The 17133-nt window shown below is 37.8% G+C and overlaps 1 protein-coding gene across 2 annotated transcripts in view; it reads left to right on the top strand.

Moving 5' to 3' along the window:
• BIRC6 (baculoviral IAP repeat containing 6) overlaps nucleotides 1-17133 on the top strand; it is a 164217-nt gene that overhangs the window by 16355 nt on the left and 130729 nt on the right. For both annotated transcript variants that reach the window (XM_072409256.1, XM_072409254.1), the window contains exons 4-11: nucleotides 1831-2024; nucleotides 5643-5754; nucleotides 6125-6207; nucleotides 7653-7875; nucleotides 7954-8114; nucleotides 12402-12460; nucleotides 13771-15165; nucleotides 16914-17063. In XM_072409256.1, the coding sequence (XP_072265357.1) occupies nucleotides 1831-2024; nucleotides 5643-5754; nucleotides 6125-6207; nucleotides 7653-7875; nucleotides 7954-8114; nucleotides 12402-12460; nucleotides 13771-15165; nucleotides 16914-17063 (2377 nt within the window). The remainder of the gene's footprint in view (nucleotides 1-1830; nucleotides 2025-5642; nucleotides 5755-6124; nucleotides 6208-7652; nucleotides 7876-7953; nucleotides 8115-12401; nucleotides 12461-13770; nucleotides 15166-16913; nucleotides 17064-17133) is intronic.

The raw sequence follows: 17133 nt of genomic DNA, 5'->3' as shown, positions 1-17133 counted from the left end.
AGTGATCATGAGTGACTTTCAACAATAAATGTGTACTGTAGTCTTCTTCATGGAAAAATAAGACATCCCCTGAAAATAAGACCCAGGGCATATTTTGGCATTTCAAAAAATATAAGAGTGCCTTATAATCGTGGAAACAAGGTAGCAGGGGACGCAAAGATGTAAGTTCATACCTTTTTAATGTAAAGAATTTTCTTTCAAAGTACCCCCAAAGTCTACAAAGGTCTACAAAAATGTATGCAAATACACTTTTTAAAAATCTGTGTACACAATCAAAATATATTGTCCTCAGGCCACATTTACCTTATCAACTAACATTTTCAGAACTCCTTAATGTAATGTGGTTATTGTAATTAGAAAATGTCTTTCCGAATACATTAAAATTATGTTAGTTTTTCTTTGCCCCATACTTTAGCATCCTGCTGTAAACTCTAGCCATTACCATATCCTTCAAAAATTTTCTAGTGCAGTTATTTAATGCAAAGTAATGAAACTATAAACTAAGTAGGAAGTCTTTTTGTAGCCCTGTAGATATTTTATGCAAAACATTTGATTGTTTTCTGGACATAATTTTTTTCTTTTAATAATGCCAATTTAGTACTAACACATGATTGCTTGAAGAATAGGTTTTTTTTTTAGTTAATTTTAACTCCATCTCTCTCTGTGCCCCATATGGCCAGTTCTCTCTGATAAAAGTACTCTTATCTGATACACTGATCTATTTTTATTTTCCTAAACCACATTACACGTAAATAGTTATTATTCATTGTATTTTTTTTTGTTTGCTTGATAGTAATGATTTTATCAAATTATGGACCAAACTTGTTTTCTAGCTTTTGTTACTGTACTGCTTATGTATTTTGTTTTAAATATGCCTATATAAAATATACTTGCCGAGACCCAGATTGCATGGAATTGGCAAGATACATCAACAGTTCAAACTGGTCTAAGGTTGCATTTACACAGAGCATCTGCAGACTGGCTAGCTGCGGCTCTGCCTGCGTAGCTTTTGGTATTCCAGATAGTAATGGTTATTCCAAGTGGCAAGCACTTATCCAGTAATAAAAAGAGCAAGGGTTGAGGGGGCAGAACTTGTACCACCTAGCCGTTCTCCAGATGCTCCATCTGAATGCTGCCTAAAGCTATGTACACACATTAGACTTTTGTCATTGGAAATGGTCTTTCACAAAATTCAGAGGAGAATAATCAAGCCTTCCTTTTACTTTGGCTAGTTTTGGTAGTAAGTGATTGCTCATTTCATGCATTCTTTTTTGTCTAAGTCTTTGTGAAGCAGAACTAAATGCAAAAAAAAACTACCTTGAATTCGCAGATCCATCAGGAGGTTTCTTTGTTTGGGTCCCATGTCATCCCGGTATCTTTCTTCAACCTGGTGCAGAGGAACCACCGGGCACTGCCATACTTATTTCACCCCCCTTCCGGGTACTTCTTTGTATGTCACCCGATCTCATACTGTGCAGGCGCAAAATCGGCTGACATAGATAGGGGGAAAAGATTGCTGATCTCCCTGCACATGCATTTTTTTTAAAAATACAATTTTATTTTATATGAAAGGGTTGTCTACCCTTTTATGTAAAGTAAACATTTTGAGTTTAGTCCACTTTGATATAGTTATAGGTTGTTTCAAGGATTCAAAATGACTTTAGATGGTAGGATAATTAAATTCATGTAATTGTTGTGCTAAAAATTGGTTTTGGCAATATACAAATTCATGCAATACAGTCAATTTTAATTAAATACCTTTTAAACTCCTACATTAATTGCCAACTCCCTATTAATAAAAAAAAAAAAATTATCTTTGCTTTTTTGCAGTGGGCGACTGTCACATTTCATCTTCCTCATCATGTGTTAAAGTCTGTGACTGGTGCCGTTGTGAATGAGCTGAAAAAAATAAATCAAAACATTGCTGCACTGCCTGTAGCCTCTTCTATAATGGACAGACTTTCCTATCTGCTGCCTAGCGCTAGGCCAGAACTTGGTGTTGGACCTGGTCGGTCTGTAGATCGGTATGTTAAAAAAAAAAAATGTCTAATGCATCCATTGTTGTAACATAACTTTGACATTATTGTATTTTGTGATTTCTTGTGATACAAAAAGACACCTATTAAACCAAATCATAATAGAAAAATATGATGTTCATATGCGAATTTTAAGCCCCTGGTGAGCTCAAAAGTTTCAGTATCACCATATAGTTTTTGAAACCACAGGATTTAAAAGATGGTCCCACTCATTTTTTAGATCCCATGATAGTTGCGCAAATGTTATTAAGAAAACACTGAAATAATTTTTGGGACAAAAACACATAATCAACATAATGTAATAGATAAAATGGTATTCCATTATCAAATTAGAAATATTTAGGACCATACTTCTTTGCAGTAAGTTGAGAATCAAGAGAATAAAAAAACTGCATAAAATGGTATTGAGCTAAAAACATTATGGCTGTCTTTCTACCTGTGTTGTGATAATGCACAATCCACACATCTGCGTGTTGCAGTGCCCTTAAAAAACCGTTCAACCCAAATGTGAGTGCACTTGAGTTTCAGTGCTTAAAGTGCCAGTGGGAACCACTTTGTCCCCCCTTGACCCAGTAATGCCTTTTTGAGCCCATCCTCTGCTCAGTCCTGCCTCTCGGCTGCCTTCAAAATACTTGGTTTTAGGTATTGCCAAGCTGAGAGGCAGTGACTTTATTGCTTCTGTCATTTGATAGTGTTTAAGCCTATTGGTTGCTAAATCAGGACGCCATCACATGCTACCCTATTACTATATACATACAATTAAAAAAATAGGAAAATTTAAAAGGTAGGAAAGGGGAAAAAGAAGTTATATTGTGTTTAAATGAATTTACCCAGGCATTTTAAAAACAAGTCAGTTTTTTTAACCTCCCTGGCAAAATGATTATTTTAGTATTTTTGAATGTCAAAGCGGTACATTTGGCATTTAAAGATACTTCTCATTTTATTTTAATACATTTTTATTAGAATTTTTCAGACCATCCAACAGACAATGATAAAATAAAACTATCATTATACATAGAAAAATAAAAAATAAAAAAGCATAGGTAAACAGTTCAACAAAAACTAAGAAACAAATACAGGTAAAATGGGTGTACTGGAAACCTGCAATGGTGTAGATAAATTCGGGAAAAAAAATTCTACAAAGCTAAATTAGCGACAATGAGAATGAATAAACAAAAAGGGCAGGGTCGCTGCTTGTCATAAATGAAAGAGCCTGCGATCTAAGTCAGGAGTGTAAACAACAAAGACAGAGATTTAAGCAGGGTTTTTGGCACAAATGGTGTATTAAACATACATTAACAATGTTTATATTAGGATTTGTCAATTATAAAAGGCCACTGTACACAACTAGTGGTCGGGTATATTAATTGAAGTCATATGATTACTTAATACAATACACAGTAATCAAAAGTTGGTTTGAACCACCTTATTATCCTTGGGGTTCAACCACAGACAAAGGAATTTTTTCCTTTAGACATATAACAACTTGTCAACATATATATTGTGGACCATATACAGTGTTTGATCATCAAAGCATGTTGTTGGATATACTTGACGCGTTTTGCCAGGTATGGCTTCTTCAGGAGTAATATTGACAGCAAGCGTAGATTACTTGCTTAAATTGTATATGGTTTTTTTGAACAAATGCAATAGCTGCAGGGCTCCATGCCCAGCTTGATGCCTAGGGACAAAGCCTACTTGGTCACCGTGTATTAGGCTACTTAATAGCATGTTCAGCCTAGATGCTAAAATTTTTGCCAATATTTTTAGATCTACGTTTAGGAGCGAAATTTGCCAGTAGTTAGCCCATGACGTATGGTCGGTTGATGGCTTCCGTATCATAGCAATAGATGCTTTCAAAGACTCTGGAGGGAAAGAAACCCCCTGTTTCAAGTCATTGAAAAGAATTTGTTAGGTGTAATAACATCAGACATTTTCTTAAAGAATGATGAGGAGAAGCCATCGGGGCCGGGACATTTACCAGTTTTTAGAGATTTAACAGCTGCTGCATTCTCGAGGGCGGAAATATCCCCCTCTAACATATCCAGGTCTGAAGTGTTGATAGTAGGTAATTCAATATTAGCAAAAAATTGATCTGCTTTACTGGAGTCTATATCTGAGTGAGCTGAATAAAGATCAGATAATCGGGATTGTAATTCCTGGACAATGTCCAAAGGATTGCTACTGGATTGCTTGCAAGCAGTGCGTAGGGAAATTGGAGTAAATTTTGCTAGCGTGCATAGCCTCTTAGCCAACAGTGTACCAGGTTTATTGCCACAATGATAAAATTAATGTTTAGTCAACTGTAGCTGATACTTCTCATTTTAAATGTCCCGCTGGCCACCTCCCCCCACCCCAAACCGTACGCTGCCCGCACATACACACATAACGTGGCTGTCCGGCATCATCACCCCATGGCCTCGTATCCCTAACGTTCACACGCCAGGAATGCAAGGCCAGGGGACGCTGATGCCGTCTGTGGATTGCAAAAGGGATGCTGCAGGCTCATGGGGACCAAATAAGCCCTCAATTTCAGCCAGAGTGCGCCTCAGGGTTACCGCTTTTTGAAATGAAATTTAATTTCAAGCCACACTCGGGATTACCACCAGGTTAAGAAAGTTGGTGTTCTTTCCCTCTTCTCTGAAAAATAAACACCCATAAACACTTATAAATGCTTTACCCAAATATAAAAAATAACTATAATTTTATGGTGCCACATCCACATTACAAACACCTAAATTTATTTACTAAATTTCTCTTTTTACTTTTAAAGTACCATTTTTGTTAATCAATATACAAATAAAAGCAAATAAGGTTTGCTTCCTTAGAACACATGGGACATCGATTAATCCCATCAAATTAAGCAACCGTAAGGTCAATCTGTCCTTGTAAGACCCATCCACACTAATATACAAGAATCTCCGCAAACCACTTTTGATTTTAATTTCAATAATGTATTCAAGAGGAAGTCGTATGTATAACGAATAATGAAAATAGTGCCCTAAAAGTTTAGTAAATACATTTAGATACTTTTAAATGCTTCTGTTAAAATTATGTGCATGTATAGGCATTTTAGACAAGATTTGCAACTCGTTTTCTCTTTGCAGCACAAAGCTCAAAATTCTCCAGTGTATGCTGGCACATTGGAATTATTAGAAATTTAAATAATTCACTTTTGAATGTTGAGTTTTAATGCAAAGGAAAAAGTCTGTGCAAACCTAGCCTGTAACAAAGTAGATGCAGAAGTACCTGTTTTATTCCTAACAGTTCATTTTTTGGCAGCCGCTTTTTTAGCTGCTGGCAGGTGCTAGTAGAGGATGACAAAGTAAAGCATTGGATACTACCTTAGAAAATTCTGCCAGATTGTTACTGAATATGCCTTGTGTAGGCAGTTCTGCCCTGCCCTAACCCTCACATTCGTGACATTAAAAGGGTTAAGGAACAGTTGCACCTTTTTGTTTTTAAAACTATTAGTGCAATGAACCTAGCACTATATAAAATCAGCAATATGGTTAGTTTTCAGAATTTAAGCTTTTCTCTAAGAATTTTTTTGCCATTGTGTAATCTTATGTGCACTGTTTTAATTTTTACTCTATACCCTGTTAGGTCGTTAATGTATAGTGAAGCAAACAGGAGAGAGACCTTCACATCATGGCCTCATGTTGGCTACAGGTGGGCTCAGCCAGATCCCATGGCTCAAGCAGGCTTTTATCACCAGGTAAGACAGTTGAGTGGTTTATACTGTGAAATTTATTTGACTATCATAGATTTACAGCGGAAAAATATGTATTTAACACGGTAATATTTCTCTCAATAAATATATTTCTAATGGGGCTATTGACGTGAAATTTACATCAGATGTTGGTAACAACCCAAGTAATAAACTGTAACTAAACTAAAGCAGTCTTACTACTAAAACAAATTATCGTCAACACTTCTGCTACTGCAGCAACATTAAAGTATTTTTTTTCTTTGTGCAAACTTTGTTGATTAGCTTTAAATGTTTTGTGAACTATGTAACAAGTTAGTATTCTTCTTTAAAAATGTAATGTTCCACCTAAAATTTTGATATGTTTATATTTTAACAGCCAGCATCCTCAGGAGACGATCGCGCAATGTGTTTTACTTGTAGTGTGTGTTTAGTCTGTTGGGAACCTACTGATGAACCTTGGTAAGTTAAATCTTTGTTCTAGTTGAAAATTGTTTACTTGTTTGATAATTGCCAATTCATAATACCACCTATAGAATTTAAAACATTTTTTTTTACTTCTTTTTAGTCTGTGCATTGTATATATTACCATTTACTGTATTGAGTGTATTGAACTACATCAACGTCAACAATGTGAAATTCCATTTTTCTTGGAGGCAGCACCACACGTTCGGCTTGATTGTTTTGTTAATGAGAAATTAGAATCGTTCCAGCATTAATGTTAACAAAAGGTTAATGGAGATTTTATGGTGGTTTATATATGTGTTCCTTGTCTATTATAGTAACTACAAAAAAGCCAGAAACAAGCAAACACAGCTTCTTGTGATCCCAGGTTTTGCAGTACTTGGCTTACCACAGCAGACCTCCAGGCCTTTTTTTCCCCAGGCTGAGCAATCACATGTTTACTGAGCAAATGAGCTCCTGGTTTTGAGATAGATTCACCTGCTCTATATGACCCCTGATCTGACAACACTTTCTGTAATAATAGCCTCGAGTTCTTTTGTTATCCTTTTTGGAATAATAGAATCCATAATTATATGAATATGGAACTGTTATTGCTGAACACCTTCTGAAAATTCCTGCATATTTGGCTTGTGTATTTCAGCTTGTGACTAATGGCATATTCTTTGTGCATGGCAACTTGTGCAATGCTATTCTTCTAAAAAACCCTAGCACAGAGGTCAGCAAACTTTTTTGGCCACTAGGCAATTTCAGGGGTAGGCAGGAGAACATTAGGCCGGACTCTCTCAAGTCTGGCCCTAATGACTCCGCCCCCTGAAGGGAAATCCCTCTCCTCCGCAATGCATACGGAGGAGAGGGAATGTTCCCTGTTAATCCCGACGGCGGAAGTGTTAATGCCAGCAGCGGTAAATAGGGAAGGGAGCCACCACACGGAGGCTCAAGAGCCACACACTCTGGTAGTTTGTTCCAGCTCCACCGCTGGTTGCGGGCCGGGATTAGGCCAGAGTGGCCAGGGGGGGTTAGGCACGAACAAACTACTGACTAGGCTGTATCTGCCCTAAAGGCCCGCAGTTTGCCAACCCCTGCCCTAGCACATTTGCAATTACATTGTGGTGAGGTACACTGCCAAGAATAGTTTGTTTAATTTCTGAACTACTCTGGTGTGTCCTAGCACAGTGCACAATAACACTAATTTGTCCATACATATGTGCTGCAACAATGCGATGTCTATGAAAGAGTCCTTGAAGTTCCTCAGCATTTTCAGGTCAGCAAACAGAAACAATGTTTTCTTTTTTGCTGTTTTTATTGGTTACCTTCATACAATTATATATGTGTACTATAGTAACAGCTTTAAAGGCTTTCATAAGTTTTTTTCCACTCGTAATAAAACTTCCCAGGGTATAGCTATCCTTTTGTAAAGTAAAATATAGTTTTCTTTTTCACAGGTCAGAACATGAGAGGCATTCCCCAAATTGTCCATTTGTGAAGGGTGAACACACTCAGAATGTACCCCTCTCTGTTACCCTTGCCACATGTCCTGCCCAGTTCCCTTGTACAGATGGCACAGATCGAATAACCTGTTATGGAGTGGGGAACTGTCCACACTTTCTTGCTGCGGCAACAAAAAGAGGCAAAATTTGTGTCTGGGATGTCTCGAAGCTAATGAAGGTATTTACTCCTCTCTTCTAAAATCTTCAAGTACCAAAGTTCTGTTTTCTTGTATTACATCTTACAAATTATTTCTAGGTACACCTAAAATTCGAGGTAAACGCATATGACCCTGTTATTGTTCAGCTCTTGGTTCTTTCTGGAGACTCCAGTGCCACAGTAGAACCTACAAGACCGACATTGGCATGGTTAGAAGGTTCCTCCAGCTGTTCTGATATCCCAAAATTAGAAGGTGACAGGTAAGAGTGTACTCAAATTACCACATAAATAAAGTAAAATAATTCCATGGCAACCTTCTCCTCTTACTCTGTAAAAACTAAGGGATATGTTTTTTTTTTTTGTAACCAGTGTACTCCCCAGAAATTTTTTTCAGCCGGGTATAGTGGGAAGCTGTAGCTGGGTGCTCAAAAAGGGGTTGTGGCAAAACATGGCAAATTTAGTGCTCCCAGTTGTTAATGCCATGGGTATCCAGTAATATCTTATTGTTTCAGTGTTCTTCCTTCTCCCTATACTTTGTATAGCCTTCCTTGTTAGTATATCCAATTTTTCCTTTCTTTGTATTTTGCCACAACTGTTGTGTGCCGTGTATTGTGACCCAACTTTCTAGTGTTCTAAGTTTTAAGAGTGTATTCCTTTGTAGTAGTGTAATAGTATAAAGAATGGTGTGTAACAAGTTAGGCTTAGTACATATTAGCAGTAAAAATCATTTACCCCTTCTGAGTAACTTCTGGCAACTGCTAGGCACCTAGGATTGGTAACAGGCAATTTAAGAAGCAGTGGTTCCTGGCACGAGGAATGGACAAATTGAACCTTACTGCCGGTGTGAATTCAGCCTAACATCAGATGTGCTCCTGAGGCTATATCTATCTAGTTAAAGTGAACTTTGTTTTCACTTGATCCTTTTACAAAATTAGCCCACCAGGCCCATGCTGGCTCAGCTTCCACCTTTTCTCTGATGCTAACTTGCACTGCGCATGCCTGAGATTGGACACTTTTTTTTATAAGAAAGCCTCTGAAGATGCATGCACAGAAGGAGCAGTGCAGAGCCTCTTGTGATATGTCACACAAATATCCCAGGAGGCTGCGGATTTTCCCTTCTGTCTTTACCAGAATGGAAGTAAGGACTGAAGGGGAGTGGTCCTCCCCAAAAAAGCTATGTGTAAAAGCTGCTTGTCATATTCTGCATCCTAACAACTCGCTGTGTTCAAACCTTCGGATCTCCTAAACGGTTGGTTGTATTAACTTGACATTTTTAAGGTACACGTGCAGGCATAGGAAACTTAAACTGTACGTGCAAGTGGGGGACACTTGTGGCTAAACCTTTCTAAAATGTCATTACTATGGCAATATGAGAACATAAATCTCTACTAGCAAAATTTGCTGCCTGCTCTGTTACACATATCTGTCTGCATCTTACCTCAAACCCGATTTTCTCTTCATTCTCTAGAATGAAGAGGTGCAGGGGAACAAAAATATAGGTGGAAGTGGGAGACACTTGTGGCTATCACCTTTCATCACCATGGTATCAATACAACATTAAAAAAAAAAAAACAAAAAAAAAAACTGTCCATCAAAATGCACCTTCTTGTTACACACGACTGTAACCTTCCTGTACCTCAACCCTATTAAATTTTAGTGGGCAGAGTTTTTTTTTTTTTTCTAATGATGCCATAGTGATGAAGTTTTAGGGGATGTTGTACTTATATTTTGGTTTCTTACACCTCCCCATTCCAGGAAAAATTGAAGTTCAAAATGTTAGTTAAGTGGACAGGAATGTGTAACAGGGCAGGGAAGCCCATTTTGATGGGCAGAGTGTTTTATGTTTTAATGATGCTTTAGTAATGAGATTGTAAGGGGAGAATGTGCCAGCCACTTGCACCTATATTTTCAGTTTTGTACCACCCCACCTCAGAGAAATGGGGGTTCAAAGAAGAGAAGCTGACGGTAGTTTCATAGGTATAGATTTGTGACAGGTAGGTATATATTTAGGGGCCCACCCCAATGCTCCTTGCTATGTTAGTGGCCCCGGGGTCCCCAATTTGCATTTTCAATTTAGGATTACAAGGCGCACTTTCCTCTGAAACAGCAACCCCAAAGTTCAATTTTCATAACTTTTTATATTCGTGACCCCATATCTTAAAGTTCTTTAAAGCTGGGGGGCTGAAAAAACTAGTATCTATAAGGGCATCCTGAGCATCCTGAAAATTACAAGTCATTGTAATATACAGTTTAGGAGATATGGAGGTTTGTACACACAGAGCTGTGAGGATGCAGAATGACATGCAGACTTCACACACAGCTCTAGCAGTGGATACATTTCACAGGCAGATTTTTTTTCTTTTTTTCAATACAAATACCAGCTGGTGCTATTAGATGGGGGCTGCCTGTGCCTCATTCACATGAAGGCTGAACTGTGTGCTCACCTCTCATCGCAGCAGCAATCCTCCGAACCGATGACAGCTGAGCACAGAGTAGCAAGGCGAGGTGGGCGGGTTAGGCACCGTAGCCGGGCGGAGCAACCGACTAAATTCCCCCTGGGGAGAACTATGATTGTAATTTTAGATGTTTGAAGCCTTTTTTCTAAATGTTTTGAGAATAACCACTAGTATCCCCTACCTGTACAGTCTTACTGAAATAGTCCACACTGTGGCAGAAAGTTTTTGTTTATTTAGAAAATGAAAAGTTAGTTGTGAAGCATTGCATCCTGCAATTTAAGTAATACTTGCCTGTCTCCATTCCCTCACAGGGTGCTGCCATTTTCCCCTTTCTCCTCTTCCTGTCAACAAACTTTGGCTATCTAGATTGGCCAGGCAAGGATGAGGTAACTCCCACACAGGTGTGTGGGCGTTCTTTCATTTCCTGCATGCACAGCTCAGCTTTTTTGCCATATACCTGGAGCAATCAGACACAGGAAGGGTTTATTGAAAAGGGACGTCACTTGTCTCTGCAATAATGACCTTGGAAACAGAAAACTGGAACTTTGTTTCCCCTTTAAATGGCATTGTTTAACACAGGTCATGGAACAGGTTTCTCCTCCTGACAGCTTTCATTCTCCAATTTTTTTCTCCCAGTTTGTTAAAATGACTCTAAATAATTATTTACATTGTCACATATAGTTTGTCTTGCATAAACTTGGTACCTTGAAACCCTTTTAGTCCAGTGCTGCATACTAGAGATTGTGGTTAGTAGGCAAGTAGTTAGTAGTTGAGACAAAATATTTAAAGAAGGCTTGGTCACTTGGAAGTGAGCATTGTACATTAACCTAAAGAAACTTACTAGTATTATCATTTTAAAATGTCTAATTTTAGTACACTAACATCTAAATAAGCTGTGGGTTTACACATCAATGTTCTTGTGTATTGAGAGATGAGAGAAAATATATAGGAACAGGGCTTGCTTAAGGATTAAAGAGATGACAATTTTAGTACTTAACCCCCCCAGAGGTAATTCCGAGTCTGACTTGGGGTCAATTTTACTTGCAAAAAGCGGTAATCCTGAGTCAGACTTGGGGTACCTAAAAACCCACTTTGTTCTGTCGCTGTCCCCTGGCGTCCTGCTGGTCCCCGCAGGTCCTGAGGATATGTCTGCCTCCTCCGATGTCCAGCCGCGAAGTGCAGAGACGTCCTACGGGGATTCCCGGTGACGTCAGTGCGGCTGGGACTTAGCCGAGGGAAATTCAAATTGTTTTGTATTGGATTCAATACAAAATAGCTGTATTGCGTCCAATAGAAAGAACTCTTCATATAATATATATATAATTATATTATATATGCTGCTGTATAATATTACATTATACATTATTTTAACGGATTTTTGTGTTTTTTTTTTTTTTTGCAAAGTTTATTAAATTTAATAACTATTAGACATATGTCGGTGAGTTATGCCTAAGAATTATAGGTCTACAATGACCGCATGGAAATACGGCCAGAATCAGACCACCAGGGGGGTTAAAGTGAACCTTTCCTATAAGAAACGTATAGGCTGCCATAACTGACCTTATTTTACCCATTTTAAGCAGAACATCTGTGCAGATGTGGGATTCGAATTTCATTGGCTGCATGGTTGTTACTCAACAAGTAATTTTTCTAGAGACCAAATGCAACTTTCATTTTTAGAAGGTCACAATTTCAGCCTCTAAAATGCTCGGAGGCAATTTTTCTTGCCACTTGGGGTAGAGCACAACAGATTTGTACCATTTATGCCTAGTAAGTTCTGCACCACTTTGGTTTTTCTCTCCTCCTGTGGATCATGGCTCTGTTGGACATTAAACAGTTGAAAACAATTATGTAAACCAGGGTAGTAAAAAATTACAAGCAAATAAAAAAAAAAAAAAATATATATTTTTTTTTTATTATAGATCATTCTGTAGCGTTCTTCCATGTCTTTTATCATTTGTACTACATCAGGCAGAAATCTGATTTTCTTTAAAAAACATTTTTAAAGTTGTTTTATTTTACGTTAAATTCCTGCTAATATTGTGTTTTATTATATATTTATATTTTTTGCTTTTTTTATATTCATTGCAGTGATGACTTGCTTGATGATTCAGATAGTGAAGAGCGTTCAAGGTCTGATTCTGTAACAGGTAACATAAATAAATATATATGTTCTTTTTAACATTGTGTTTTTTGATAACAATTTGGATTGGGTATTAGAATTATCAATATTAGAACAGTTTATGCATTTAAACTGGTAGGCAAAATAGAAATGTCATGTGTGAAAAGCTAAGTACATCCTATGATTTAGCTTTTGGAAACACCTTTAACTGGTAAACACCCAATAACTAATGTAATATGTTTTTTTTTTTTTTTTTTTTCAACTGTTTTTACAATACTGCTTAGTTCAGTTAATGTAAAGTTTGTGGGCTTTCATTCATCTACAGCTCCTCTAATTTTCCATAACAGCTGATTGTGTTGAGGCCTGGCGATTGACTGGGCCACTGTCATACCTTGATATCTTTTCAGACATTCTGTTGTAGATTTGGTATACAGAGGTGTTAATTTTTGACTAGGTAACTGCAAGCAGCCCAGGTCCAGTGACTCAAAACAAACCCAAATCCTCACCCACCCACCACATGCTTGACAGTTGTGTGTTTTTTGTGCTGATATATTGTTTGGCTTTCTAAAAACATGAAGCTGTGCATTATAGCCAGATATCTCCACTTTGATCTCCAATGTCCAACGGGTTTCAGGAGATTGGGGGTTTGCTCAGAAGTAGCTTTGTAATACCGCATACTTGTTCAGTCTTTCAGTTTAATTGTATTATTATTTTTAGCATGCTGTAACTAGTTTGTGAGCATTGCATAATCTTAAAATTGTTGTTTGTATACGGTCTTTAACCCTTTGTAGATTAATGAACACCAACAATATTCATATTTAAGATCATTGTAGATGTTTTTCCTCCTTGTGTTACCCACCTAATGCTTCAGACCAGCAAACTGCCAAAGCTTCTGCTTTTATTTCTTCACTGTAGAATTTTGTATATATTTTATTTACTTCACTTTATTAAATTGGTAATGACCGAGTTATCTCAGGTTGTATATGCCTACCATGCTAGATGATTTTTTCCCCCTAAACATTATACTTCCTTGCAAAACCATATAATTGTGTGTATGTGTGTATATATACATGCATACATATGAACGAGCATGGGGGATTTTGGTATAATTAAACTTGAAAATTTCAAATAATCTGTGCTTATGGAACATAAACCCTCCCAATTATCCAGCTCTTCGTGTTTTGATTTGCATTAACTAATAATAGTCACTGCAATGCCTTGTTGTAAAATGCATACTGAGGTAAGTATATAAATTTATCTGCCTTTTTTTTTTTTTTTTTTTTTTTTTTACTGTTTCTAGGATTTCACCAGTTTAGTATTCTATTTTTTCCTGCACAGGGCACACATCTCAAAAGGAAATTCTGGAGATGAGCCTGGACATAACGGCTCTTAGCATACTCCAACAACCGGAGAAGCTACAGTGGGAGATTGTTGCCAATGTTCTTGAGGATACTGTTAAGGACTTGGAGGAGCTTGGAGCAAATCCCTCTTTAGTGAGTTGTAAAAGCGAAAAGACAAAGGAGAAGCACCTGGAACAGCACAACATTCCTTTTCCTTGCTTACTGACTGGTGGTTTATTAACATACAAGTCTCCAGCTTCCTCCCCCACTAGTAGCAATTCTCGCAGATCACTTGACGCTTTAACCAGGACTCCTGGAGAAAGCTCCTCAGAGCAGGGCTCCACTGACAATGAATCTGGCACAAATTCTGATCTCAATTCTCCTATGGTAAAAAGGACTCTACCTGTTATGTTGCTGTACAGCATTAAAGAGTCTGATGAAAAAGCAGGGAAACTATTTTCTCAGATGAACAATATTATGAGCAAAAGTTTACATGATGATGGATTTACTGTTCCACAGATTATTGAGATGGAGTTGGATAACCAGGAACAGTTGCTTCTTCAGGATCCACCTGTCACCTATATACAGCAGTTTGCTGAGGCCACTGCCAATCTGACTTCCCCTGACACAGATAAATGGACTTCGATGATTCCCAAGCCTGGAACACTTGTGCAATGTATGCGCCTGCCTAAATTTGCAGAGGAGGAAAATCTTTGTGTAGATTCCATTATTCCTTGTGCTGATGGCATCCATCTTTTAGTAGGTTTACAAAAATGTCCTGCAGAGTCCTTGAGTGCAATAAATCAAGTTGAGGCCTTGAATAATTTAAACAAATTAAACTCTGCTCTTTGCAGTAGGAGGAAAGGAGAAGCTGAGCACAGCCTTGGAGCTGTGAATGGAACAAGTATTAATGTTATCCCTTGTGAGTCTTCAACAGATGTTCATGATCCTTTAATAATTCAACCAGACCAGAGAAGTGTTAGTGGTGGCTACTTGTTAATTTACAAAATGAATTATACCACCAGAATAGTGACCTTGGAAGAACAGCCAGTAAAGATCTTGCATATTAAAGACCCTCAGGATGCACTTACCTCACTTATTTTATTACAGCCTGATATTTTAGAGAACCGAGAGGATGAATGTGAGGAATCCTCAGAAGAAGCCCCACTGACACCAAAAAATCTCAGCAGTAAAGAGAAAAAATCTGACTTGCTGAGCTTGGGACATTTAGTAGTAACAACTCAAAGTGGATTTGTAAAAATCATAGATCTTTCTACCTTTGAGGTGATGGCTAAGGTGGACCCACCAAAGAAGGAAGGTACAGATGAAGCGGATCCTTTTGTTTCAGTTGTGTATTGTTCAGGCACCGATAGACTATGTGCCTGTACTAAAGGTAAGAAACACAGCTATGTGATGATGGTGCAAACTATTATGTGTGTTCTAAAGCTGAACTTCACACCAAACTTCTAAATGAACAGTAAAAGTACATTCATCTTCAGTTAGGTACACCTTGCTGGCATCAGGTCGCACCCTCTTTTTCCTTCCAAACTTCTGTTATTTTTTGTGGCATAGTTGCAACAAGGTGTTGGAAACCTTCAAGGATTTTGTTGTATGTTGACATGATAGTATCACACAATTGCTGCAGATTTGTCAGTTGTGCATTTTTGATGCGAAATGTGATGTTGCACATTATCCTTCTAGAAGCAGCCATTAGAATCCTCCCTCACTTCTTTCTTTACTCCCCTTCCACCTATTTTGTGCACTCACTGCCTCCCTTTCCTTGTGTCCTCACATGATTTTTTTCCCCGCCAGCAGTGTTTTAAAATGAAAGTTTAATTTGACTAACCAGTCAAATGCATGGTTAAAATAATTGAAATTACTTTCTGAATAACTGTGGTTTATTATTTTGCCCCCCAGATATATGTAGTTAAGTTCATTAGTAGACTTTCTATTTCTGTTGGGTTTTTATAATTTTTTCTTTTGACTTTAAAGTCTCTGTTATTGCTGTGTTTATGGACAGCTTAAATGGAACTATTGGGTATCATTTTGAATGCTTGAAACCTAAAATTGCATGTGTGCAATTGTGCATTTTTTCATACCTGCTAATATGTAGGCTTTCATCAGTAAAAACCCTTATGGCCTTCTGTTACTGTCTCCTACTGTTTTTGGAATGTGATGCAATTAATCCCACACAGGCATTTAATTGTGGGAATTATTATTTGCCAGAATTTACAGTATGTGTTGCAGTGTAGCATTAATAAAAATCTGGAGGTGTTCAAATTATATGTCAACTTTGGGATTTGGTAAGGTACAAAAATACATTTTCATCCTAGTTTGCCATGGATGCCTCACCAAAACACATAGAATATTAGAAATGATCTGAGTTTGTTACTCACCTGTCCCCATTACCTCGCAGTGTGCCGCTGTCTACTACTTTCTTCTTTTCCAATCTTGGACCATCTGGATTCAATCCTAGCATATGCAGGGAATGCCAGAATTGCCGGTAATCCTGGCAACCAAAGGTGATGCTGTGCATGTGCAATTCAGCTTTTTGCCAGAAAACCAGAGCGATCAGACTGGTAGGTGGGATTATTGCAAAATAGATATCACCTGTCCCTTTCTGCAATAATGACCTGTCTGATCGTGGATAACTCTAAAAGTATATGTGATACAAATGGACTACAAGGTTCAAACCATATGTCTGAAAAAAGTATGATATGTTAGGGTTTACTACAGAAACTGAAAAAGTATAAGGTGTGGAGTTGATACTTCCCAATGGGGGTGACAGTGAGGGGCTTTTTGGGATAAGGATTAGGGGAGAAAAAGGCACTTAACAGATAAATTGTACTGAAAGGGGCTACATTGTTCGTGCAGCCATGATATCTGCACCATATGGTAATTCATGACTGTGTTGGCATGCTTACATGAAGGTGGGTAAAGCATAAGGGCCATGTCTTGCACTGTGCTTGCATTGATGCTGGCAGACATGAAACCCCCCCCAAAATGCATAGTTTTGCTGGTGTACATACATGACCTATATTTAACTTACTCTTTTAAAATAGTTTCATTATAAATAAACTCCTGATTTAGGAAAGCAAAGTCTTTTTACATTTTAATTATTGCATCATCTTATTGCTTAAGGTGGAGAACTACATTTTCTTCAGATTGGAGGAACATGTGATGATCTTGATGAAACCGATATCCTGGTTGAAAACTCACTTACAAAGGGCGTGGAACAGTTAGTAGAAGGCATCAAGCCAGTTTCAAACCCATCCAGCCCTGGCATCACAGGTAACCAACACTTCTACCCAGTAATTTTTGACCCCACATTGCTGTATTTCTTGTGCAGTGTAAGTCCAAA

The sequence above is a fragment of the Pyxicephalus adspersus genome, chromosome 4 (genome assembly GCF_032062135.1).
Source record: "Pyxicephalus adspersus chromosome 4, UCB_Pads_2.0, whole genome shotgun sequence".
NCBI lineage: Eukaryota > Metazoa > Chordata > Amphibia > Anura > Pyxicephalidae > Pyxicephalus > Pyxicephalus adspersus.
Note: the sequence above shows the minus strand (reverse complement) of the source record. Positions and strands in the feature narration are given on the sequence as shown.